Source organism: Erpetoichthys calabaricus, chromosome 8 (genome assembly GCF_900747795.2).
Source record: "Erpetoichthys calabaricus chromosome 8, fErpCal1.3, whole genome shotgun sequence".
In the NCBI taxonomy this organism is placed as follows: domain Eukaryota; kingdom Metazoa; phylum Chordata; class Cladistia; order Polypteriformes; family Polypteridae; genus Erpetoichthys; species Erpetoichthys calabaricus.
This window is the reverse complement of record NC_041401.2, coordinates 25,857,790-25,879,954: the sequence shown is the minus strand read 5'-3', so window position 1 is coordinate 25,879,954 and position 22,165 is coordinate 25,857,790. Positions and strand designations below refer to the sequence as shown.

The 22,165-nt window shown below is 38.3% G+C and overlaps 1 protein-coding gene across 1 annotated transcript in view; it reads left to right on the top strand.

Annotated features, from left to right (window-relative positions):
- The window catches only part of LOC114655412 (sodium channel protein type 2 subunit alpha-like), a 278,058-nt gene that overhangs the window by 246,486 nt on the left and 9,407 nt on the right, over positions 1 to 22,165 (top strand). Inside the window, exons 23-25 of the mRNA XM_051930912.1 lie at positions 14,345 to 14,398; positions 20,410 to 20,547; positions 20,957 to 21,061. Of these exons, the coding sequence (XP_051786872.1) occupies positions 14,345 to 14,398; positions 20,410 to 20,547; positions 20,957 to 21,061 (297 nt within the window). The remainder of the gene's footprint in view (positions 1 to 14,344; positions 14,399 to 20,409; positions 20,548 to 20,956; positions 21,062 to 22,165) is intronic.

Here is a 22,165-nt window from a genome sequence, read left to right as displayed (position 1 = left end):
AAGCTGGGGTAGCCGGAGCTGCCCTGTGTGGTAGCACTGAGTAATTTTGGTATGAAACTTAGCCTATGATCTACAAATGGGGAATCTGTGCACATTTTGGTGAAGACAGGTTTTTGATTAGGTGTTGTGGAAGAAATAGTTACCTTACATAAATATCCATCCATCCATTATCCAATCTGCAATATCCTAACTACAGGGTCATGGGGGTCTGCTGGAGCCAATCCCAGCCAACACAGGGCGCAAGGCAGGAACCAAACCCCAGGCAGGGCACCAGCCCACCGCAGGGCACACACACACACACACACACCCACACACCAAGCACACACTAGGGACAATTTAGAATCGCCAATGCACCTAACCTGCACGTCTTTGGACTGTGGGAGGAAATCGGAGTACCCAGAGGAAACCCACGCAGACACAGGGAGAACATGCAAACTCCACGCAGGGAGTTTGAACCCGGGTCTCCTTACTGCGAGGCAGCAGCGCTACCCACTGCGCCACCGTGCCACCCTACATAAATATCATCTATTAATAATCAACCTGAAAAAACAGACAGGAGGGAGCTTTTCCATTGTGCCTTTTATTTCTCATCAAGAAGAGAGATACACTCCATCACATCACCCTGTGATGGAATGGTCAATAATCAAACTTACAGGCACATATTTATAGACAATTGAATTTACATAACAGTGCTGAGTTAATCCTGACATTTACTGTGATTGGTTCGTTGGCTTACACCATCTGAATATTTACTCTGATTGGTTTCCAGCAGAGTAGAACCAGCTTATATAGCCCCAAAATAAAAGTCTCATTTCACTACATTCTTGGTCCTTACGATAGTCTTTAATACTTACTTGGATAGTCCTCTTGAACCATCACCCAAAACCTCCTTGTTCTTTGTTGTTCACTTGACCTTTATCAGGTTTCCTGATTTGCTTGAACAAGTTTCTGACATTTATTAACCCTTTTATACAACTTCTAAGATAGCTGCTATATTTTTAATATGAAAAGTATTTTGAAACACCTCATACACAATAACTACATTACCCCTAAATGACTATGTGACCCCTAAGTCTCATTTTTCTTCTACAGTGTGGATTTGCATTCTAGACAAACACAGAGACACACACTGACAGACATTTAGCTTCATATTTTAGATTCCATGTTTTGTCTATCTCAAAACAATAGTTTCCAATAAAGTAGAAGCATCATTCTCAGAGTAGTAGTACAGGTATAATGAGGATAAAAGTTGCAGGCTTCTCTGGATGGCTTATGAGTCTTTGCTTGCGGCAACTGAATATTCCTTAAATGAATTAGGAACTGACACTGCCAAGATAAGTTTGTCTGTAAGGCTTTATTTGTAGACAAGGACAAGAAGTTGAAACTCTGCATTTAGGGTGGACCCATGCATATTGTTAGTAAGTGAAAGGATAGCAGGTAACAAAAAACTTTGTTAGTGTGAATTTATAATGAGTTTCTGCTCTGTGGCTTATTAGTTAATTAATTAAACATCTTATTCAAGATAAACTGAAGTAATTAAACCAGAGGTGAAGCAGGTATTTGGTGTCTTGGATGCAATGTATTGGTCAGTACATCCCCATCAGTTTTGAAGATAGGGAAGTATTAGACCAGTTAGTGTCCTTGATAGAGACTGCATCTTTTGTTCCAGAGCCTAGAGATCCTACCAACTCCTCTATTTTGCTTCCTCTTTATCTGTAGACATGAAAGACCCATATGACTTTGTGCCTGCCATCTCAATCGCATATGCTTCCTCTGCTTTGGCTAGCTTCATATCTAACTGCAAGTACATACGAGGGGGTAACCAAAAATAATTGGAATAAAAAAAAATGTTTTAACAGTATTTGCTTACTGAAACTTTAGTCTCCTTCACCATGTGAATGAATGCACTTGTCCAAAAGGTTTTCCCATTGGTGGAAACATTTTTGTTGTCCAAAGCCTGCAGGGATTTTTCTTTGACTTCCTCCACGGTACAGAAATGCTCTCCTTTGAGTTCTCTTTTTCATATGCGGGAACAAGAAAAAGTCGCACAGAGCAAGATCAAGTAACATTTTCCTTTGTTTGAAACATGAAAAAGTGCTCTTTTAATGTAATCCAATATTTATTATTATTCATTATTATATTATTTTTCGGGTGGCACGGTGGCACAGTGGGTAGCGCTGCTGCCTCGCAGTTGAGAGACCTGGGTTCACTTCCTGGGTCCTCCCTGCTTGGAGTTTGCATGTTCTCCCCGTGTCTGCGTGGGTTTCCTCCGGGCGCTCCGATTTCCTCCCACAGTCCAAAGACATGCAGGTTAGATGGATTGGCGATTCTAAATTGGCCCTAGTGTGTGCTTGGTGTGTGGGTGTGTTTGTGTGTGTCCTGTGGTGGGTTGGCACCCTGCCCGGGATTGGTTCCTGCCTTGTGCCCTGTGTTGGCTGGGATTGGCTCCAGCAGACCCCCGTGACCCTGTGTTCGGATTCAGCGGGTTGGAAAATGGATGGATGGATGGGATGGATTATATTATTTTTCATAGGTTATTTTCAAAAGTATTTCAAATTACACTTTCTGAATTAGAAAAATGTTTAAAAATCAGCAATGGCAGAAAAGAATGATGCTTGAAAACCTCACAAAACTACATAAAATTAGTCCAGTAAAATTCTTTGTTACATGGTGAATCATTATGACAGGCAGTGTGGGGTGGTGGCTAAGACTTTAAACTTCAAACCCTGCATTTATGGGTTCAAATCCTGTTATTGACAATGTGTGACCCTCAGCATGTCACTTCGCCTGCCTGTGTTCCAGTGTGAAAGACAAAAGAAATGCAGCTATTTGTATCTCATATGTTGTAAGTCGCCTTGGATAAAGGCGTCAACCAGATAATAAGCAATAATAATAATAATCATATAATGTACCGTGAGGATACTGGTAGAAGTTAAGATCAGGTGTATGTCTGTCTGAAGCCAGGAGCCCCTTCCTCAAAGAATTGTGGGAATCTGGAACAAACTACCAATGTGAACACCTTGATCTCCTTGAAAAAGTATCTGGATGACATATTGGCAAAACTTTGTTACAAACTCACCAAATTGGCTTAACAGACAGAAAGGCCTCCTCTTGTTAGTCAAACTTCTGATGTTCTTAAAATATTTCAGTGATCTTCTGTAATGAACATTTGAAAATGCTTTGTTTCTAAAAAACTGAAATAGTTAGAAAAATGATAAGGAAACATTTTCTGACTGCAGACTGATTTGTTTATGTCTGTTACTTGAAACCATTCTTTGTTAGAGGTCATGTCCATTGGAGATGGTAGATCACTACAAATATCTAGGAACAATCATTGATAACAGACTGAACTTTGATCTTAATACAGAACAAATTTGTAGATAAGAGAAAGATACAACCTCAACTGTTTTAAAGTCAACAAAACTATAAGGACACTGTTTAGATGGAGGCTGGAAAGAAGGAAAGAAAGAAAGAAAAGGCACTACATGACAGACAGACAGACAGACAGACAGACAGACAGACAGACAGACAGACAGACAGACAGACAGACAGACAGACAGACAACCAATGTGAATACCTTGACGTCCTCAAAAAAGTATCTGGATGACATATTGGCAAAACTTAGTTACAAACTCACCAAATTGGCTTAACAGACAGAAAGGCCTCCTCTTGTTAGTGAAACTTCTAATGTTCTTAAAATATTTCAGTGATCTTCTGTAATGAACATTTGAAAATGCTTTGTTTCTAAAAAACTGAAATAGTTAGAAAAATAAGGAAACATTTTCTGACTGCAGACTGAGTTCTTAGACTTTGTTAGAAGTCATGTCCATTGTTAATGTCCAGCGACATTTACTCAAGTTTTTATCACAAAAGGATTATTAAGGCTAGTAAAATGCTCCTTATTCACTGATATTTATCTCAATTAGGTTTCTGGCTGTTTGGGTTTGCTTATTTAATTTTCCTGGAACAAAGCACATAAATTTACAAAGATGAAAAATGCCAAAAGCTCTGTGAATGTGACCTATTTAGAGCAATTAAGTGAGGCTTTATAACTTGGCTCTGTGGATAAACTGTACTTCAAATGTCAGCTATGTACAGGATTATTGGATTGCTTAAAATGTAACACTTTGTTTTGCATTTATAAACTGCAGAATTATTGTAGAGATTTTTTTTATTTGTTATACATATAGTGTATTGTAATTTGAATTTTAAATATCCCAATATTAAAATAGATACTCTAATAGACAGCCGGGGCTTCCACTCAGTTGGGACGCCTTCATAAGAGAATGACCGGGGAAAAGAGCTTGCACGGGACAGTACCTCCCCTGGGACAACAGAGGCCAGTCTCCCTAGCTTGCTACAGTGCCACAGGTTTGGAGAACAATTTAGGTAGCCAGGTCTGTTGGTGCTACAGTATTACAAATCCTGGCCTCTACTCTATAAATACAGTAAGACTTTGTTGTAGCAGTTTTTATTATCCAGATGTGCTAGGACAGTATAGAATGCAAGGGATATGGTATCCTCTGTGGACCGGTTGTATTCTGTCATTGTAAGTCTTTTACAAGATAACAATGACAGCCATGGACCTATTGTTGATGAATTTGTACAGTTGTGCTAAGTATTTCTAAGACAAAAGATACAGTTGCAGATCTCAGGTGCTCCCCTCCTTCAACTGCCTCAACTTTAACTAAAGGAGAGACAGTGCAAATGGTAGATCACTACAAATATCTAGGGATAATCATTGATAACAGACTGAAATTTGATCTTAATAGAGAACGAATTTATAGATAGGAGAAAGATACAGCCTCAACTGTTTTAAAGTCAACAAAACTATAATGACACAAAGAAAGAAAGAAAGAAAGAAAGAAAGAAAGAAAGAAAGAAAGAAAGAAAGAAAGAAAGAAAGAAAGAAAGAAAGAAAGAAAGAAAGAAAGAAAGAAAGAAAGAAAGAAAGAAAAGGTACTACAAGATAGATAGATAGATAGATAGATAGATAGATAGATAGATAGATAGATAGATAGATAGATAGATAGATAGATAGATAGATAGATAGATAGATAGATAGATAGATAGATAGATAGATAGATGAACTTCATTTGTCCCAAAAGGTAATTTGGCTTTTTACAAAAGCTTTTTAAACAAACAGAACTTCTAAGTCCTTTGTTGAATCTGTTGTTACATTTGCTTTTATATGTTGATTTGGCAGCCTCAGCATTAAGAGTTTATGCCATCTTGACAATGTTGTAAAAGTTAGCAGTAAAATGATTTGTTTGCCACAGACCTCTGTCATGCAACTGTATTACAAACAAGATAGAAAGAAGACCGATTCCGTTCTTTCAGACAGTAGCCATCCTCTTTTTCCTAAATTTCAGTTGTTGCTGTCAGGCTGCAGATTTAGGTTTCCGAGTATAAAGAGCAACAGATTTAGGAACTCTTTTATTCCTTTTATTCTTAAAGCTATAAGCATTTTGAACTCTGTTACTTGTAGGGATACTACCAAATGCTAAATTCTGATTTTTTACGTTGTGTACCATTGAAAGTAATTAGTAATGTTCGTAATGATTTGAGTATTTGTATATCAAATAACACTGGTTATCAGTTGTTGTGTTTATTTTATGGGATCTGTGTAACAATGCCTTATGTTTTGTTACTTTCCTACTGAAAACAATTCTTCCTCTGGGATAGTAAAGTCTACCTAACCTAACGTAAACTTTATGTGATCCAGACTATTTGAGATATTCTATTTAATGTATCACTGCACCATTATGTCAAGGTACTTAATCCCAACTGGAGCCAGTGCCACCAGTCTGTATCATTCAGGTAGTCCAGTTTTGTTTTCTTAGGCAAAGGGATATTTGATGTCCTTTTGAAGCAGGTGGGAGCTGCAGATTCTAACAACAAAATATTAAGGATGTCACTTCAGACATTCTCTAATTGGTTTCTAAAAGTTTTTAAAGCCCGTCCTGAAATTCTATCCAGACTGGATGCCTTATAGACATTAAATCATTTAAAAATCCTCATGACATGCAATCATTTATTATAGGGCTGCATATAAGCACTTAAGGCCTGTTTTGATATTTTCAGTAGGATAGAGCTGCCAGGCAAGAGAAAAAGAGGAAGGCCTAAGAGAAGGTTTATGGATGTGGTGAGAGAGGACATGCAGGTGATGGGTGTGACAGAGCAAGATGCAGAGGACAGAAAGATATGGAAGAAGATGATCTGCTGTGGTGACCCCTAACGGGAGCAGCCGAAAGAAGAAGATCACTGGTCAATATAAAGAAATCAGTGAATGCTAGATGTAGTAGGAGGTTTTCTTTTTGAAAATTAGTTATATCCAGTAGAATATAAAGTGTATCCTATGAAAGATCCAACACTCAAAGGAAAATACCGCATGCTTTTGCCAAAATGTGGAAGCAAAAAGTGACTTGTTAGCTAATATGCATGCCTAAGGCCAATGTTGGCTCCTAAATAGCCCTAATGGTGGTATGTGCATTGGTGTGCTCTGCAATAAACTGGAATCCCACCGACTTCTGGTACAGACTCCTATGCCTTTTGTCTGGAATTCAAAAGTAAACATATGGAAGAATCCAGGATAGCATAAACAGGAAGTCTTTCAATAAGTATTGTTTGTATCTGCAGACATGAAATAATCGGTTTTGATTTGCTTTGGGAAAAAATGTGATCATCCATAACCCAGTGAACTGCACAATTATGTAACCATGGCTTACTGTGCAGTGTGCTCCATTACTGAGCAGCAGCCTTTAGTTAATGTAGTTTTATTATTTAAGGGAGGTGTCTGTGACAGTCATTGCCTGTTCTCGCTTAGTGGATCTCTGTAAATCATTACTTGCCATACTGCAATCCTTAGCTTTTGAATCACAGCCTTCCAGGGTTGCTGTTTATTCTTGAAAACTTGTAGTTAGTCAATAACTTACTGACCACATATTTGTCCTTACAAAATCACTTTTCCCTAAGATTTATTATATTCCAGGGCTTTGAAGAGCAGAAATTCATTAATATCTGATGGCAATGTTGCATTGGATGTTAAACTAAAGTTTCCAAAACCTTAACAAATTTCATGTGCAAATATATTACTGGGGCGGCACGGTGGCACAGTGGGTAGTGCTGCTGCCTCACAGTTAGGAGACCCGGGTTCGCTTCCCGGGTCCTCCCTGCGTGGAGTTTGCATGTTCTCCCTGTGTCTGTGTGGGTTTCCTCCCACAGTCCAAAGACATGCAGGTTAGGTGCATTGGCGATTCTAAATTGTGCTCAGTGTGTGTGGGTGTCCTGTGGTGGGCTGGCACCCTGCCCAGGATTTGTTCCTGCCTTGCTCCCTGTACTGGCTGGGATTGGCTCCAGCAGACCCCCTGTGTTAGGATATAGTGGGTTGGAAAATGGATGGATGAAATATATTACAGGAGCTGAGGTATACTTAACCAAAAAGGGCATAATTTTGAAATAATATATATTGCAAGCTTCCTCTGTTCAGATTTTCTGAAGTATCGAGTAAGGATTGCAGTGACTATAAATAAGTGGAAGCACATCCTGGTTAGTTAAAAGTTGCATTACAAAATTAGGTCAGTACTGCAAGTGTTTGACATTAAAACATTTATGCTTCAAATTAAATTTTAGTTGTCACATTCAAATTATTCATACAGTGCAATAGGTAGTTAAATGCTTTTGCCTTAAATAAAAATATAAAAGGACAATAACTATAATGAACAGCTTTATAAATATCAAAGCATATTAAAAGAATTTTAAATATGTGATAAATAATAACTTAATAAGTAACTCAGTGCAGGAGAGTTAACAATAGCCCTTCACACAGCTCTAGACACTTTCTTTATTCAAGATCCATATGGACTGTGGCCAGAGGCTCCTCATCAGCCTCTCTTAACTGGTCTTCAGGCAGCCATAGCATTTACCTGACCGCAGCACGTGGGTGGGATGGCTGGTGTCATTTATTCATTTTTTTTTTTGCTCTGGTCTGACATTGCTTGGTATAGATGTCCTTGAAGTTAGGGAGTGCAAACCCAGTGATATCCTATGGAAATGAAGGTTTTAGTCTGTAAACACATTAATAATTGGGGAAATATTTATGAAATAGGTATAATTTGAAAGATTGTCTAGATTAAAATGTTTTTTTTCAGTTAGAGATATGATTTAGTTTTGTTCACTGTGTAATCTTTGAATTTTTCAAAAAAACAGCATAAGAGACATGGCTGAAAAAGATCTTAGTAATGCTGCAGTATGAAAACAATACAGCACCCCATAGATAAAGCAAAATGCAAGCATTAGTGATGAAATGCCTGGGGCTAGTCTTTATTGTCCATATTTAATATAAAACAAGGTAGGCCATCCTCCTCCCTCCAACCAAACTCCACCCTTCCTATTACCTCCGCCAAAGCGGAATCCGTCCTTCGACAAAATATTCCTCTATCAGCACTCCATCCTCTGACAAAACTCCATCTCCACCCCCCCACCTTCTATCTCCTTATTCCTCCTACTGTCATTCACTCTCCACCATCCATTTTCCATCGTCAGCCCCCCACGTAACTGCCAGTTTGCACTGCCTGCCACAAACGCACAACTTTACTGTTAGGACACTGCCCGATCATCGCTTCTTCTTATTTTACGATGAGTTCCCCATTCATTTTGCATTATGCATGCACTCTCTTCTCAGTAAAAATTACTTTTTACTACACTGCCCGATTTGTCCTGTGCATGTGTATTATTTTACGACACAAATACAAATTTGCATGTAGACCGTGACAGTGAAATGAAATAAGTCAAAATGAAATAAAAAGTTTGCGTTGATCTTTTTAATAAAAGATTAGCTTTTAAGCCTGACAAATTGCCCCATAATGCACGTACAGTAATCCCTCGCTATATCGCGATTCGCCTTTCGCGGCTTCACTCCATCGCAGATTTTATATGTAAGCATATTTAAATATATATCGCGGATTTTTCGCTGCTTCGCGGGTTTCTACGGACAATGTGTCTTTTAATTTCTGGTACATGCTTCCTCAGTTGGTTTGCCCAGTTGATTTCATACAAGGGACGCTATTGGCAGATGGCTGAGAAGCTACCCAACTTACTTTTCTCTTTCTCTCTCTTGCGCTTTCTCTGATCCTGACGTAGGGGGATTGAGCAGGGGGGCTGTTCGCACACCTAGACGATACGGACGCTCGTCTAAAAATGCTGAAAGATTATCTTCACGTTGCTATCTTTTGTGCAGCTGCTTCCTGAAACGACATGCTGCACGGTGCTTCGCATACTTAAAAGCTCGAAGGGCACGTATTGATTTTTGCTTGCTTGTTTTTCTCTGTCTCTCTCTCTCTTTCTGTGCTCTTGAAGGAGGGGGTGTGAGCTGCCGCCTTCAACAGCTTTGTGCCGCGGTGCTTCGCATACTTAAAAGCTAAACAGCCCTATTGATTTTCCTCTGCCTTTATGACAGTCTCTGCTCCTGACTCCTTTGAAGAGGAAGATATGTTTGCATTCTTTTAATTGTGAGATGGAACTGTCATCTCTGTCTTGTCATGGAGCACAGTTTAAACTTTTGAAAAAGAGACAAATGTTTGTTTGCAGTGTTTGAATAACGTTCCTGTCTCTCTACAACCTCCTGTGTTTCTGCGCAAATCTGTGACCCAAGCATGACAATATAAAAATAACCATATAAACATATGGTTTCTACTTCGCGGATTTTCTTATTTCGCGGGTGGCTCTGGAACGCAACCCCCGCGATGGAGGAGGGAATACTGTATATAGATGTTTTAATATGCATGGTAAACAAAGTATTGACATTCAGCAACGTTTACGTTCGTTCACATTTTTGGGTTGTGCTATAAATTCTTACTGAGAAAAATAATTGACAAATAATTTAGCGAATCAACTTGTGACAAAGGTGGAGCTGGTATATCACCTCCTTAGCAAAACTGACGAGGTTTGGCGGGGAGGGCAGGTGGGAGACGGATTTTCATCTGATGATGGAGAGTGGAAGGCAGATGACGAAAAACAGAGGGAGGGGATAGGAGGGCAGAGGTAGCAAGTGTGATGGTGTTTTGTCAGAGGACAGAGAGCTGATGGAGTTTTCCTCTCAGGGATGAGGAATATTTTGTCACAGGATGAATCCTGCTTTTGCGGAAGTAGTAAGAAGGATGGAGTTTTGTCAGAGGGAGGAGGAGGCCCTAAAATGGACTCCATACATTGAAATAACTAAAAGACAAGCAAGGAGTAGAGAGGCATTGAGTTCAACCACATTACTTTGTGAAACTAAACATAACCTCTGCCATTAGCCTGAACTCATGGCACAGTTTAAATACATGCAGAGCTACTCTTACTACTTCATTCTGACCTGCAACTCAATATTTGACCACTAGGATTTATGTTTTAGCCTTTAAAACATGACTAGTCAAGTTAAAGTGAATGTATAAAATAATATAGATTAGAGTTCAAATATCCTGCATAAGTACGCTAATTCATGGTTTAAATAGACATGCATACCCAATAATACACTCTACCCTTTGCATTTTTTCTAAGCATTAACAGATTTCAAATTAAAATGATCATTGACAAGTTTGTAGTTTGGCCAGTGGTTTAGTGCTAACATGCCTGACTTGCTGAGGCTGTTATTAATTACAGTATATCATCCAAATATTAACTGTTAAATTAACCTGGAGGTTTTGTCCACTTACATACTCTTTGAGTATTTAAGCCTTTATTAACTATGTTTTCTTAGTTGTTAAGATCCTATTTTGATGTATAGTAATGATGATACTAATAACTGAGTTAATACTGTATACCAGTGGTCAGGGCGCAGAGTAGCTCTGTGAAATATTCCAATATTAGACATCTCTGGCAACTGCAACAAATCCAAAAAGAATTAAAAATGTATAGAAATAATCATACTACCTTTATAATAACCATATCCAACCCTTTTTCTAAGTTAAGTGTTTCTCCAGTGCTATGATCGGTTTATTCATAATAAATGATGCGGCACTGACAAGACCGAACAGTATCATTTTGAGAACAGACCTGAATGAACTCATCCAGATGTCAGGCAACAATTATAGATGCGTATCGATCTGAATGTACTTCTGCAGAAGAAAAAAATCTTATTTGCGACAATACGCTCAAGGTGAAATTTGGCAGCATGGATCTTACTGACTTTTAGCTATCAGCAAAAGATGAAGTAGTAAAGCTCAGTGAATCTTAATTCCTTTTACGACATCATATTTGTGCAAAGCTGGGTTTTTGGCGGTCACTGTGATAAAAAGCAAATACTGTGCAAAAATCAACGTAGAACAGCAAATGAGGGTGCGCCAAGCCACCAACTGCGCGCTGCAACTGTCAGGTGTGTACTCTAGAACTATAAACTATACTATGGTTTAACTTGGGGTACCATGGAAAAATCTTGAAACATTAAGTGCACCGCGAACAAAAAAGGTTTAGAAACCGCTGCTGTATACATTATCACAAAAGTCAATTGTAACAATTGTTAGAATGAAAGAATTCTAGGACAAAAAGAAAGCATATTCAGATTTCCACAGAGACACTGAAAAGCCTGAGAGAAGGGGAGAGTAGCAATTTTGCTTTAATTCTAAAGTATTTATCATTGAAGAAGAAAAAGAAAAAAGCAACCAATTTCATTTTAAACATCAGTAGAGTTTATTGCTATTCAGACTGTAGAGATCACTATGGATTGTGACATTTGGAGATCTCTGTCTTCTATATTGTAAAATATCACCAAGGTCTATGTGTGTGTCCAGTTGCTTTGAGTAATTTGATTGGTTAGTTTGGCTTTGGCGATGTGGTCGAAAGAAGATGTCTGAGTGTGAAACACATGAGGACTAAAGGTGTAGGAGGCACCCTGAGAGTTGCCTTTCAAAGATGCAAGGTATAACAGTGGACAGGAGGTGAGTAAGGTGTCTTGAACTGACAGTCTGAGAAGCAGGCTTTACAGGAACAAGCTCGGCAGAGGAAGCGCTGGGCAAGAGAGGTTCAGACCCACAAGGATCCCGAGGAAAGGCATTGGAAGATATTGTGCACTTAGGGCAAGAGATAATAACAATTTTTAAATTTATTCTATTACTGGTCTTCAACAGGTAACATACTGTAGCTACTATTATTAATATACTTACATTTATTTCCCTTATCCAAAGTGACTTACTCAATTATGTTGACCTCTTTTGTAAACATCAGTCTGGGGGAGTGTTACAGGACAAAGTGGCAAAATTGATCACCACAAGTGAAGAGTTCTGAATACAAGCGATTTACAATTCCTAGATTAGAAAAAACTTAACAGCTATCAGTTAAGCAGAAATTCACCAAACAAGAGAGCCTTCAAACACTTCTTAAACACATTGAGGGAGTCAGAAATTTGAATTAAGATGGGCAGCTTGTCCCACCAGCCAGGAAGTTACACATGAAAAGTCTGGATTGAGATTTGATACCATGCAGACCTAAGCGGCCAAGAAGGAGCATAGAATGTCAGAATTATCTCCATGTACTGTATGTGTGTCTTTTGAATTACCGTATTTTTCGCTCTTATGGAGTAAATATTGCATCAAAGGTCGACATCCAGGGGTAGAGGGCGACAATCAGCTGTTAATGGCGACAAAACTCACCGTTACGTTACAGGCATTCCGTCTCTGCTTGGAGGAATGTTAGACTCATTGACTCAGCATCTAATCCTTGCGTGTGCATGAGTTACGAAATGTAAACAAAGGCAAGATGGCATCGACATCTCACGAGGGAGCGAAGCGAGTGCAGAAAACAAAATACCCAGCAGATGATGTTTTGCGCATTATCGCTGAGTCGGACTCTGATTTTTCAGAATCTGATTTTGTTGAGAATGATCGGGAGATCGAGCAAGAAAATAAGGAACTGGCAAGGTTCGTGTTGGAGGAATACCCAGATATTGATCTGTGGGAGCCAAACTGGCTACCGGACTTCTCAAGACAGCATGGCTTGCTGTTGGACTCGACATATTACCAGCCGCTGGACTACTTCAGGCTCCTCTCTCCTGATGCTGCTTTTCAGCTACTGTCACACGAGACAAACAGGTATGCAGAGCAAGTTTTTGATTCGCGGGCTGCGCTTGCACTGCATTCTCGTTTTTCAAAGTGGAAACCCACAACAAAAGACGAGATGAAGGGCTTTGTGGCATTACAAATAGAGATAGGACTGGACTGGCAATATAACTTCAGGGAGCCTTGGTCCAAACATGCTTTGTCCCCTGGTGCCTTTGGACAGGTTATGCCACGTGATAGGTACGTGCTTCAGCAAAGTGATTGTGAGCAACTGAGCTTCATAAATTCTGACACTAGTGATGAGGAGTTCTTGGGGTTTCCAGAAATCTAGAAGAACACTTGAACCTTAAAGTCTTTCCTCATTTGTTAATGACAGTGATGATGATTCTTAATACTGCTGTTGACTTTACATGGTTGAAATATTATTCTGCTATATTTTATTAAATATATTAGTACACCATTTGGTTCAGAATATTTTTTTTTCTTGTTTTCCTCCTCTAAACCTAGGTGCATCTTATGGAGTGAAAAATGCGGTACTTTGTTCTATTTTTAATCTTTCAGCAATACTCGGTCACAACACAACCTAGCCAGCGTCTCCCATCTTTCACTTATATCCATCCCAGAAGTGATACTGATTCATTTGAACGAAGATTGAAACAGCATCTCTGGACTATATACAAATTCTTATTTACTTCTAATTTAAAAATTCGTATTTACCTCTAAATGATTTTAGAGAATGATGGGAAAGGGAACCTAACATAAAGAATTATTTTAGATGGGGGCTCAAAAGAAAGAGAACGAACTAACTAACCAACTAACTTACTTTATTTGTCCCCAGGGGGAAATTTGGCTTTTTAAATAAATAAATACATACATAGGTAGATAAGTAAGTAAATAAAAAAATATACAAATGCACCATAATGACAATAAAACAAGAAAATTTAAAAGAAAGAGAAGTTCTTACATGGTTGTTAGAGTCACAGTGGTATAATGGACCACCAGTCGTGTTTCTTGACACACTTATGCTGAATAATTCGTTGGCTGAAAGTCCTCAGTGTTAGTGTGTCAGAGAGGTGATGCGCAGCACTGTTCATAATGGCAATACGTTTTGCTTTAACTCCTTTGCTATGACCCCCATGTGGTCCAGAGTATGTCCTATAACTGAGCTTGCCCTTTTTATTAGCTTGTTGATTCGGTGGGCCTCTCTGTTTCTTTTTAATTTTGTTTTAACAAACTCCACCATAAACTGTCATAAAGAATATTATCATCCTTAGCAGCTTGGAAACTAATTTTTTCTCCTTAAAATTTTACAGGCCACCTTTAAAGGATGGATGGACATTATGTATGCTGCGGTGGATTCACGTAATGTAAGATTTATTTCCTCTTTCTGCTTACTGCACTGCTTACACTCTCTGTAAAGTCAGATTTCACTCCCACTTTTTTTAAAAGCTAACACAGTTCTTCTGCCCTAAGTATGGAGCTTTAATGCTTACTATTCTTCACTTTGTTGGGTCAGTAATAATAATACATTTATAGTATATACAGATAAATACCATTCCTTTACATGACAAATATTATCCCCAATGCTTTACAAATACAGAACTAAGAACAGTTATAGTTATTTAAGCAGACATTCCAACTCAAAGCCACACAGTTGGCTAGTGGCAGGAGCTAAATCAGACTAGTAGCCATATCCATTATAATTTAGAGTCTTAGTCTTCAGGCCACTGTTTTTGCGTACTACAGCATACATTAACTGTAGTTTTTGTTTTTCTTGTTATTTTGGTATTTACAGAGAAAAGCATGAAGTTTAATTCCAGCATGTCTTACTCATCCTCTTCCTTTTTATGGATATCCCATTACAAATATGTCCCAATTAACAGCTATGAGCATCATTAACAGGTTGAGGCATGGTGCATAAAACACTGGCTGCATATATTTTTTGAAACAGAATCAACAAGCCTAAAGAATGTGATGTTATTTTTACTTAAGATAGGGGGAGATGACAGCAGACTTATTAAAGGAAATAAGTGGGAGTTTCAATCTGGCATTAATATCCAAAGCATTTTTTCTTTAAGTCATGTACTATGTTTAATTTTGTTAAAGCAAACACAAAATATACATTGGACACAAGAAAAGTTAAAATGGATTTGTATTCTTTAGATTTTTATAGATATTACTAGTTTAACTGTCAACAACAAAATCTGCTGTCCTGAAGAAGTGGTGGGCCCTTCATCTCCTCAAGTTGTAGTGATGGATGTGCCCTCAAAATGACAATGAGCCTAGATGATCAAGCTGCTCAGATTGGGTTTGTGTTCACTCAGTGGTACGGCTGTGACTGTGTCACCAACTGTTCAGTTCTCGATGGAAGATGAATCACATCAAGTGTTTACAAGCTGTATTTGATTGCCATTCTTTCTATTTCTAAGGAATTCTCTGTATGGCTACTGACATACTTTTGATTTTGTGTTGCAATATATCTATCTAATGGACGGGGGGATAGATACATTAATACAAATTACTGCAAGTATGACTAGAACGGTATTGGATTTAGACGTTTGTAGATGCCTGTTTTTGTCTACTTTTAAATAGTATTAACTACTGCTGTAAACTCATAACATTCTGTATGAGGCATGCTGACCTTCAGCAATTTGATTTCTGCCTGTTGTGCAAGTCGCTTTGCTCTAGTAAATAACTTGCACTAACTAACTGCCGGAATCTACACTGGAAGAAAATAATCTCCAAGTTATACACAGGAAGCGGGTAGGCATCCACTGTATATACCTATATATGGTACAACCTCAACTTGTGCAAATTCAACTTTACATGAATTGGTGGCAGAGTGCAAAAATTTAAATTGGTGTGGTGCATGGTGACATTCTTTTTTTTCTCATATTTTGCAAGACGGGCCTGTCATACTGTTTTCAGTAAATGCAGCATGTCACTCTTGTTCTTGTACTTTCAGGGTACTCTCGCTCGCTGTCGTCCACACCATTGTGCGAAAAACCCAAAGTTCTCTTGCAGTGTTTCGTTTACTGTGGCATGATAATGACGAGCCACACTCACTGCAGCATTCGTCTCTCACACTAACCACATAACACTCGCTTAGTCTCATCTACAGCGCATATCAGGAAATTTGTTTGTAGCTTTCTGTAATTGATGTCATTTGGATATTGTGACAGCTGAGGCATGTGTAAAAATGGCAAAGCTTATAACAAAAAAATATTGGATTAGAAATACACTTTTTGATTGAAAACAGCAACATCACACATGTAAAAATATTACCTTATATTGACCAACATATACTTTCAAATACTGATAATAATGTATCTATAGTGGGCAAGACCTTCAAGTATAGTAAATTTATGGGCTATACACTAATTGTAATTTAATTTAAGATCACCTTCCTTTGTGTGAAGTAAACCTGAATAACGATCCCTAGTCCCACTGCATGCACACCTGCTCTTAGGCCCTTTTAACATAAGCATTATGTCATATGTTTACCTCTGGAAAAATCAACCAAAAACACATAAAAAGGTTATTATGTGTAACAGAAACATGCAAATACCAAAATGTCAATGTAATTACAGTCGGAAAGGTATGTCCTCTGCTGTACTGCTGCAGATTTAGTGCACATCCTTCATGATAAATATCAACTAAATATGCTGTGAAATAGTCACCAACACCCAGCCCAATGTTGCAATTGGAATAGTAGAAGCGTTGCTTTGAACCCTTTTCTTATAATATTTTTTCTGTTGCTTGCACATGACAGGCTAGAATGTCATGATTGACACTGCCCATTATGTTATTATAGATTACCACAGTACAAGGCTTAATGATTTCCAAATTTCCCCTGACATGAACATTGACTGTTGCTGCATTAGATAGATAGATAGATAGATAGATAGATAGATAGATAGATAGATAGATAGATAGATAGATAGATAGATAGATAGATAGATAGATAGATAGATAGATAGATAGATAGATAGATAGATAGATACTTTATTAATCCCAGTGGGAAATTCACATTCTTCAGCAGCAGCATACTGATACAATAAATAATATTAAATTAAAGAATGATAATAATGCAGGTGAAAAACAGAAAACATTATGAACAGTGCTTAGGGGGCTGATGTCTTTCTTGTCCTTCCACTTGATTGTAATAATTTTGCCTTTTCGCCATGCCCCTACTTGTACCATGTTGAAGCAGTTGTTCAGCGTAGTGTTCGTTCAGTTCCACTATCCGTGTGAATGCCTGATGACCAATTGACATCATCATCACTATCGCCTGATTCAGCTAATCGTTTAGTTTCTGTTTGTTCTCTTAACTAGCTTTACAGCTTTTCGTTTATAATCCATTGTTTTTTGGTTAAAGACTGTATCTTACTCATGAATTTCGATTAGTTACTATAGATTAGCGGAACGCATAGAAAAATCCATGATTCTCTTGCAGTAAGATGTTATTTCATCTACAAGACGTAGAATACTGACCTGAGTGTTATGCAAGCTTTGATTTCATCAGAACAGGTTACCTCAAGTTCTACTCAGGGTTAACTATTTTTACATAGAATCCTGAGCCTGAGAAATTAACACCAAGGAGGTAATAAAGAAAAGTCCTAGGATTTCCTACTAGAACTTTCACCTCGGCAAACTACATCTGACAATCCGAGACCCCCAAAGTCTTTCCAGTTTTACATTGTACTCCGCTCCATCTCTGACGCATTTTCAGTATGTTTTGGAAATGGTTTTCCCCCCCAAGTGACAGACTTCTAAAAGTATATACCGGGGACCATCCTTGCCTGACCAGATACATAAAATACGTACAACTTTATTTTTCCCAAGGAGGAAATGACTCACCTATATAAGATTGTAAAGGCTATTCCTATTCTGAAAGTAAGTAAAAAGGTGAGAGGCACAATGTTTTAGCTGTTTAGCCCACAGCAGGAATGCCATGTCTCCAGTGTTTTTCCAGTGTGGAAATAACCTTCACTTCTCTTCCTTTGCAAATACACTCTGACTTAGCCCTTCACTAACTATATTAGAATTTGTCTTTGGTGGTACTTATTGACTCAGGGCACTTACTTGGTCTTCTTCCTTGCTGTTTCTCTTTATTTCTGGTCTGTTTTCTCCAAGAAAACCACACTCTTACTTTTGGCCATGTCCTATGAGCAGAGTCCTTTCTGAGCATTGTATATGTAACTCATTTGGATTGCTTTCTAATGAAAAGCCCAATTTTATCATAAAGGAGGTTTTATGTGAAATAAAAGGACAGTCACTTACCAATCTACTGTAACTCTTAGCATAATAATATTTGGCATTGCATTGTAAATTGCATCACCCAGTAAGATGTCAATTAAGTAGGAACTCCAAATCACACGCTCAGTTAAATTTTAAAGTAGTTTGGGAAAGAAACAAAGATATTTGTAATGCTACAAGACTGTCAGCTCTGATCTACCACAGTAGAATGATGAAACAATAAGAAAGTAAAAAAAAAATGTTTATCATATGGAGCACCTTATTGGTTTCCAGAACAATCGATACCTCTTGACATTGGTTATGTCATGAACTTGGTGAGAACCTTAGGTCTGAAAATAACTGCCAGTTTCCACAATAGGAGGGAAACTGTTGTAGATGCCACATGGGTTGGGACGGGCTTCCTGGCAAGGAGAGGGAGCAGACTTGGAAGGAAGGACCAGAAAGGGTGGGCAGACAGCCCATTAAAAAGAAAAAAATATCGCTGGGAGATTTTCATTCCGGGCGGCACGGTGGCGCAGTGGTAGCGCTGCTGCCTCGCAGTTAGGAGACCCAGGTTCGCTTCCCGGGTCCTCCCTGCATGAAGTTTGCATGTTCTCCCCGTGTCTGCGTGGGATTCCTCCGGGTGCTCCGGTTTCCTCCCACAGTCCAAAGACGTGCAGGTTAGGTGGATTGGTGATTCTAAATTGGCCCTAATGTGTGTGTTTGTGTGTGTCCTGCGGTGGGTTGGCACCCTGCCCAGGATTGGTTCCCTGCCTTGTGCCCTGTGTTGTCTGGGATTGGCTCCAGCAGACCCCCGTGACCCTGTGTTAGGATTCAGCGGGTTGGAAAATGGATGGATGGATTTTCATTCCCCCAGCATGCTAGATGGTAGCAGACTTGGTTATCGGCGCCTAGTGGGAAGTCAGCAGGGCATGCTGGGAAATGTAGTCTGGCAGGGCAGCCTTGCTGGGGTCACAGGGTACCGCAAGAGGGCACTGCAAGGAGACAAGCTCCCTACTCTGATGGACTTCTGTGTGACCTGGAAGTGCTTCGATTGGGCGATCGCCCTGGCACCGGAAGTACTCCCGGTTCTGTAATAAGGGACCGCACTCCCTTATCCAGGCGAGTTGTAGCTAGGAGATATAGAGGCAACACTTGACTGGAGGAGGGCAGTGCGGTGGTGAGAGAAATTATAGTAAGGAGAGCAAAAAAAAAACTGTGTTTTATGTTTTTTTGTAACTTATAAAGGAGTGTGGTATAATAAACCAACCTTTATTTGAACCCGGGACTGTGCTTGTGTGTTCGTGTTGGGGTTTGGGCTTGCTGACGGCCGGGTTTCCTTCACACTGTCAATTTCTGGCTAATCATGAAAGGGCAAAAACAGGATCTTTCTAAACAAAAATGTTCATCATAAATAAATAAATGTTCTCTAGCACAATGAAGCTCTGAAGAGCACAAAAAAGGCAATTCAATAGCAAACAAGTCCCAAAAAACACATTTATAAAGAGAGCGAAAAACTCTCACACCACCATCAACACAAGTGCATTCAGTGAACCTCAAGGGACTGCTTGTTTTCCTCAGCCTTTAGAGGGTTGGAGGCAGATCTTCCTTGATGGAGAATGACAGGTGGCTTCACCCCTTGGAGAACCACCCACAAAATACAAGGAACCTAACCGAACAAGCATAGCGACATAGAAATTAAATAATACACAAAACACAGAATAATGCAAATCATTTACTGTTAACATTATCAACACTGTTAACATAAACTAAAGAATTCAAAATGAACAAAAAAGACATAAAAAGGGAATCTGAACACCAGGCAAGAGAGGAACTCTAGCTGAATTGTAACAGGCTACATGTATTTGGGTTTTATAAGATATAAATCTTTAATTTTACAATATATACTCTGATATAAAGAGAATGGTGAAAACGTTTAGTTTTGCTATAGATCCTAAATCTTTAACTATATAAAGAGTCTTTGAGACTTTAAGCATTCCAATAAATAATAAAAGGCATTAAGATAGACAGACAGACAGATAGCTACAACTTGATTTGTCTCCAAAGGAAAATTTGGCAAATAATAAAATACATTACCTAATTTATTCTGAAGCTGATGTTTTTATTTTTTTTTTTTTAGGTGGAAGATCAACCTAAGTATGAAATTAACTTGTACATGTACATATACTTTGTTATTTTCATCATTTTTGGATCCTTCTTCACATTAAACTTGTTCATTGGTGTTATTATTGACAACTTCAATCAACAGAAGAAAAAGATAAGTATTCTAACCTGAAGATTTCTAAACAGAAAATAATGAATTCTGAGAAGTATGGTAGTAGCACTTTAACAAAATGAAACTCAGTAGAACTTAGATTAAAATATTGTATTGTATGCATTCAGTAATAAACCTCCTGTTTAATGTATCCACAAATGTAAAACCCTTTTAATCTTTTTTTTTTTTTTTTTAACCAATTTTTATGAGTGACACCAAAATTTCCAGTAACAGGAAGGCAGATTTAACGTTTTTTCTATATAAGCGATTATGCGAAAATAACTAGAACTGAAATGCTTAGAATGTTCTCCTGCCAGTGGAGTTAATTTGTTTTTTCTAAATTGTAATGATAAACATAATTTTACATAGTGTATGAGCAAGGTTGTAACCAGTTTTGGTTTTATTTGATTACTTTGGAGGTCAAGACATCTTCATGACCGAAGAACAAAAGAAATACTACAATGCAATGAAGAAGCTTGGATCAAAGAAACCACAAAAACCTATACCTAGACCATCGGTATGAGCACATTTCTTTAATTTTTTTACTTATTTGTTAAAAGATACTACAAGGGACCCTCTCAATGAGTGAGTGGGGCAAGCAACCTACGTGGTGCCCAGCTATTAACGTGAAGATAAGACAACCCCTTTTTCTACAGGATAACAGTACATTCAAACTGAACATGAATTTATGCTACTCTTATTTATCATAGTGAACAAAAAATGTTCAGCTTTCTGTCCAAACTCTGAAATTAAATGACCATAGATGATGGTTACAACAACCCCAACTTCAACAGATATTATTGCAAGTCCACATACTCTCCCCTGCGGAATGGATGTCTATAGATTATTTTTTTAATTAATTTTAATTTAGAAAATTTCCATTCCCTGTTCAACTTTCAAAAACTGTTTTCACATAAATACTGTTTTCACACTAATAACATCACAAATAAACACTGCATTCAAATCAACAGCGAGCAGTGTTAATCTGAAAGTAATGAACGCAGCCCTCAAATATGCACCACAGCGAATCTTTAAGTAAATGACATCATGTCTTGGTGCAGCTCTCCAATGTATAACATGTTCCACATTTTAACAACGTAATTGTAAGATGTATGGGAACCCAACGCTTTCTCTTTTTTTAATCCAGAAAAAAATATTTTTAAAAGCTTAAAATAAAACCAAGAAGACCCGTGCATTTGTGGTCCTGTTGTTGCATGGTGTCTAGTGAAAACTGAAGATTCACACGCAACAAATAGAGGTGCCAGGTGGGCTCAGTATCTCTACGCTGAAGTTCTCGGTGTGCACATGCAGCCAAAACATTGTAAAGTGCATACCTTAGTAGCTAATGTTTTCTTGATATTTATTTTATAATCTGTTATGTAATGGGTTATGAATCACTCAAAGCATTACGGTCACACACGTTAGTCATTTTTACCGAGATATTATAAAACAAAAGTTGAGAAATGGAAATAAACTTTGCATCCAAATAAACACCACGGAAAAGGTATTCTGAGAGAAATAAATGCTGTGGCAAGGGCCGTCTTATCAACATCATAGACCCCCGGGCAAAGTAGTGCGTTGGGGCCCCTGTTTTGATAGCAAAACAGAAACATACATAGGC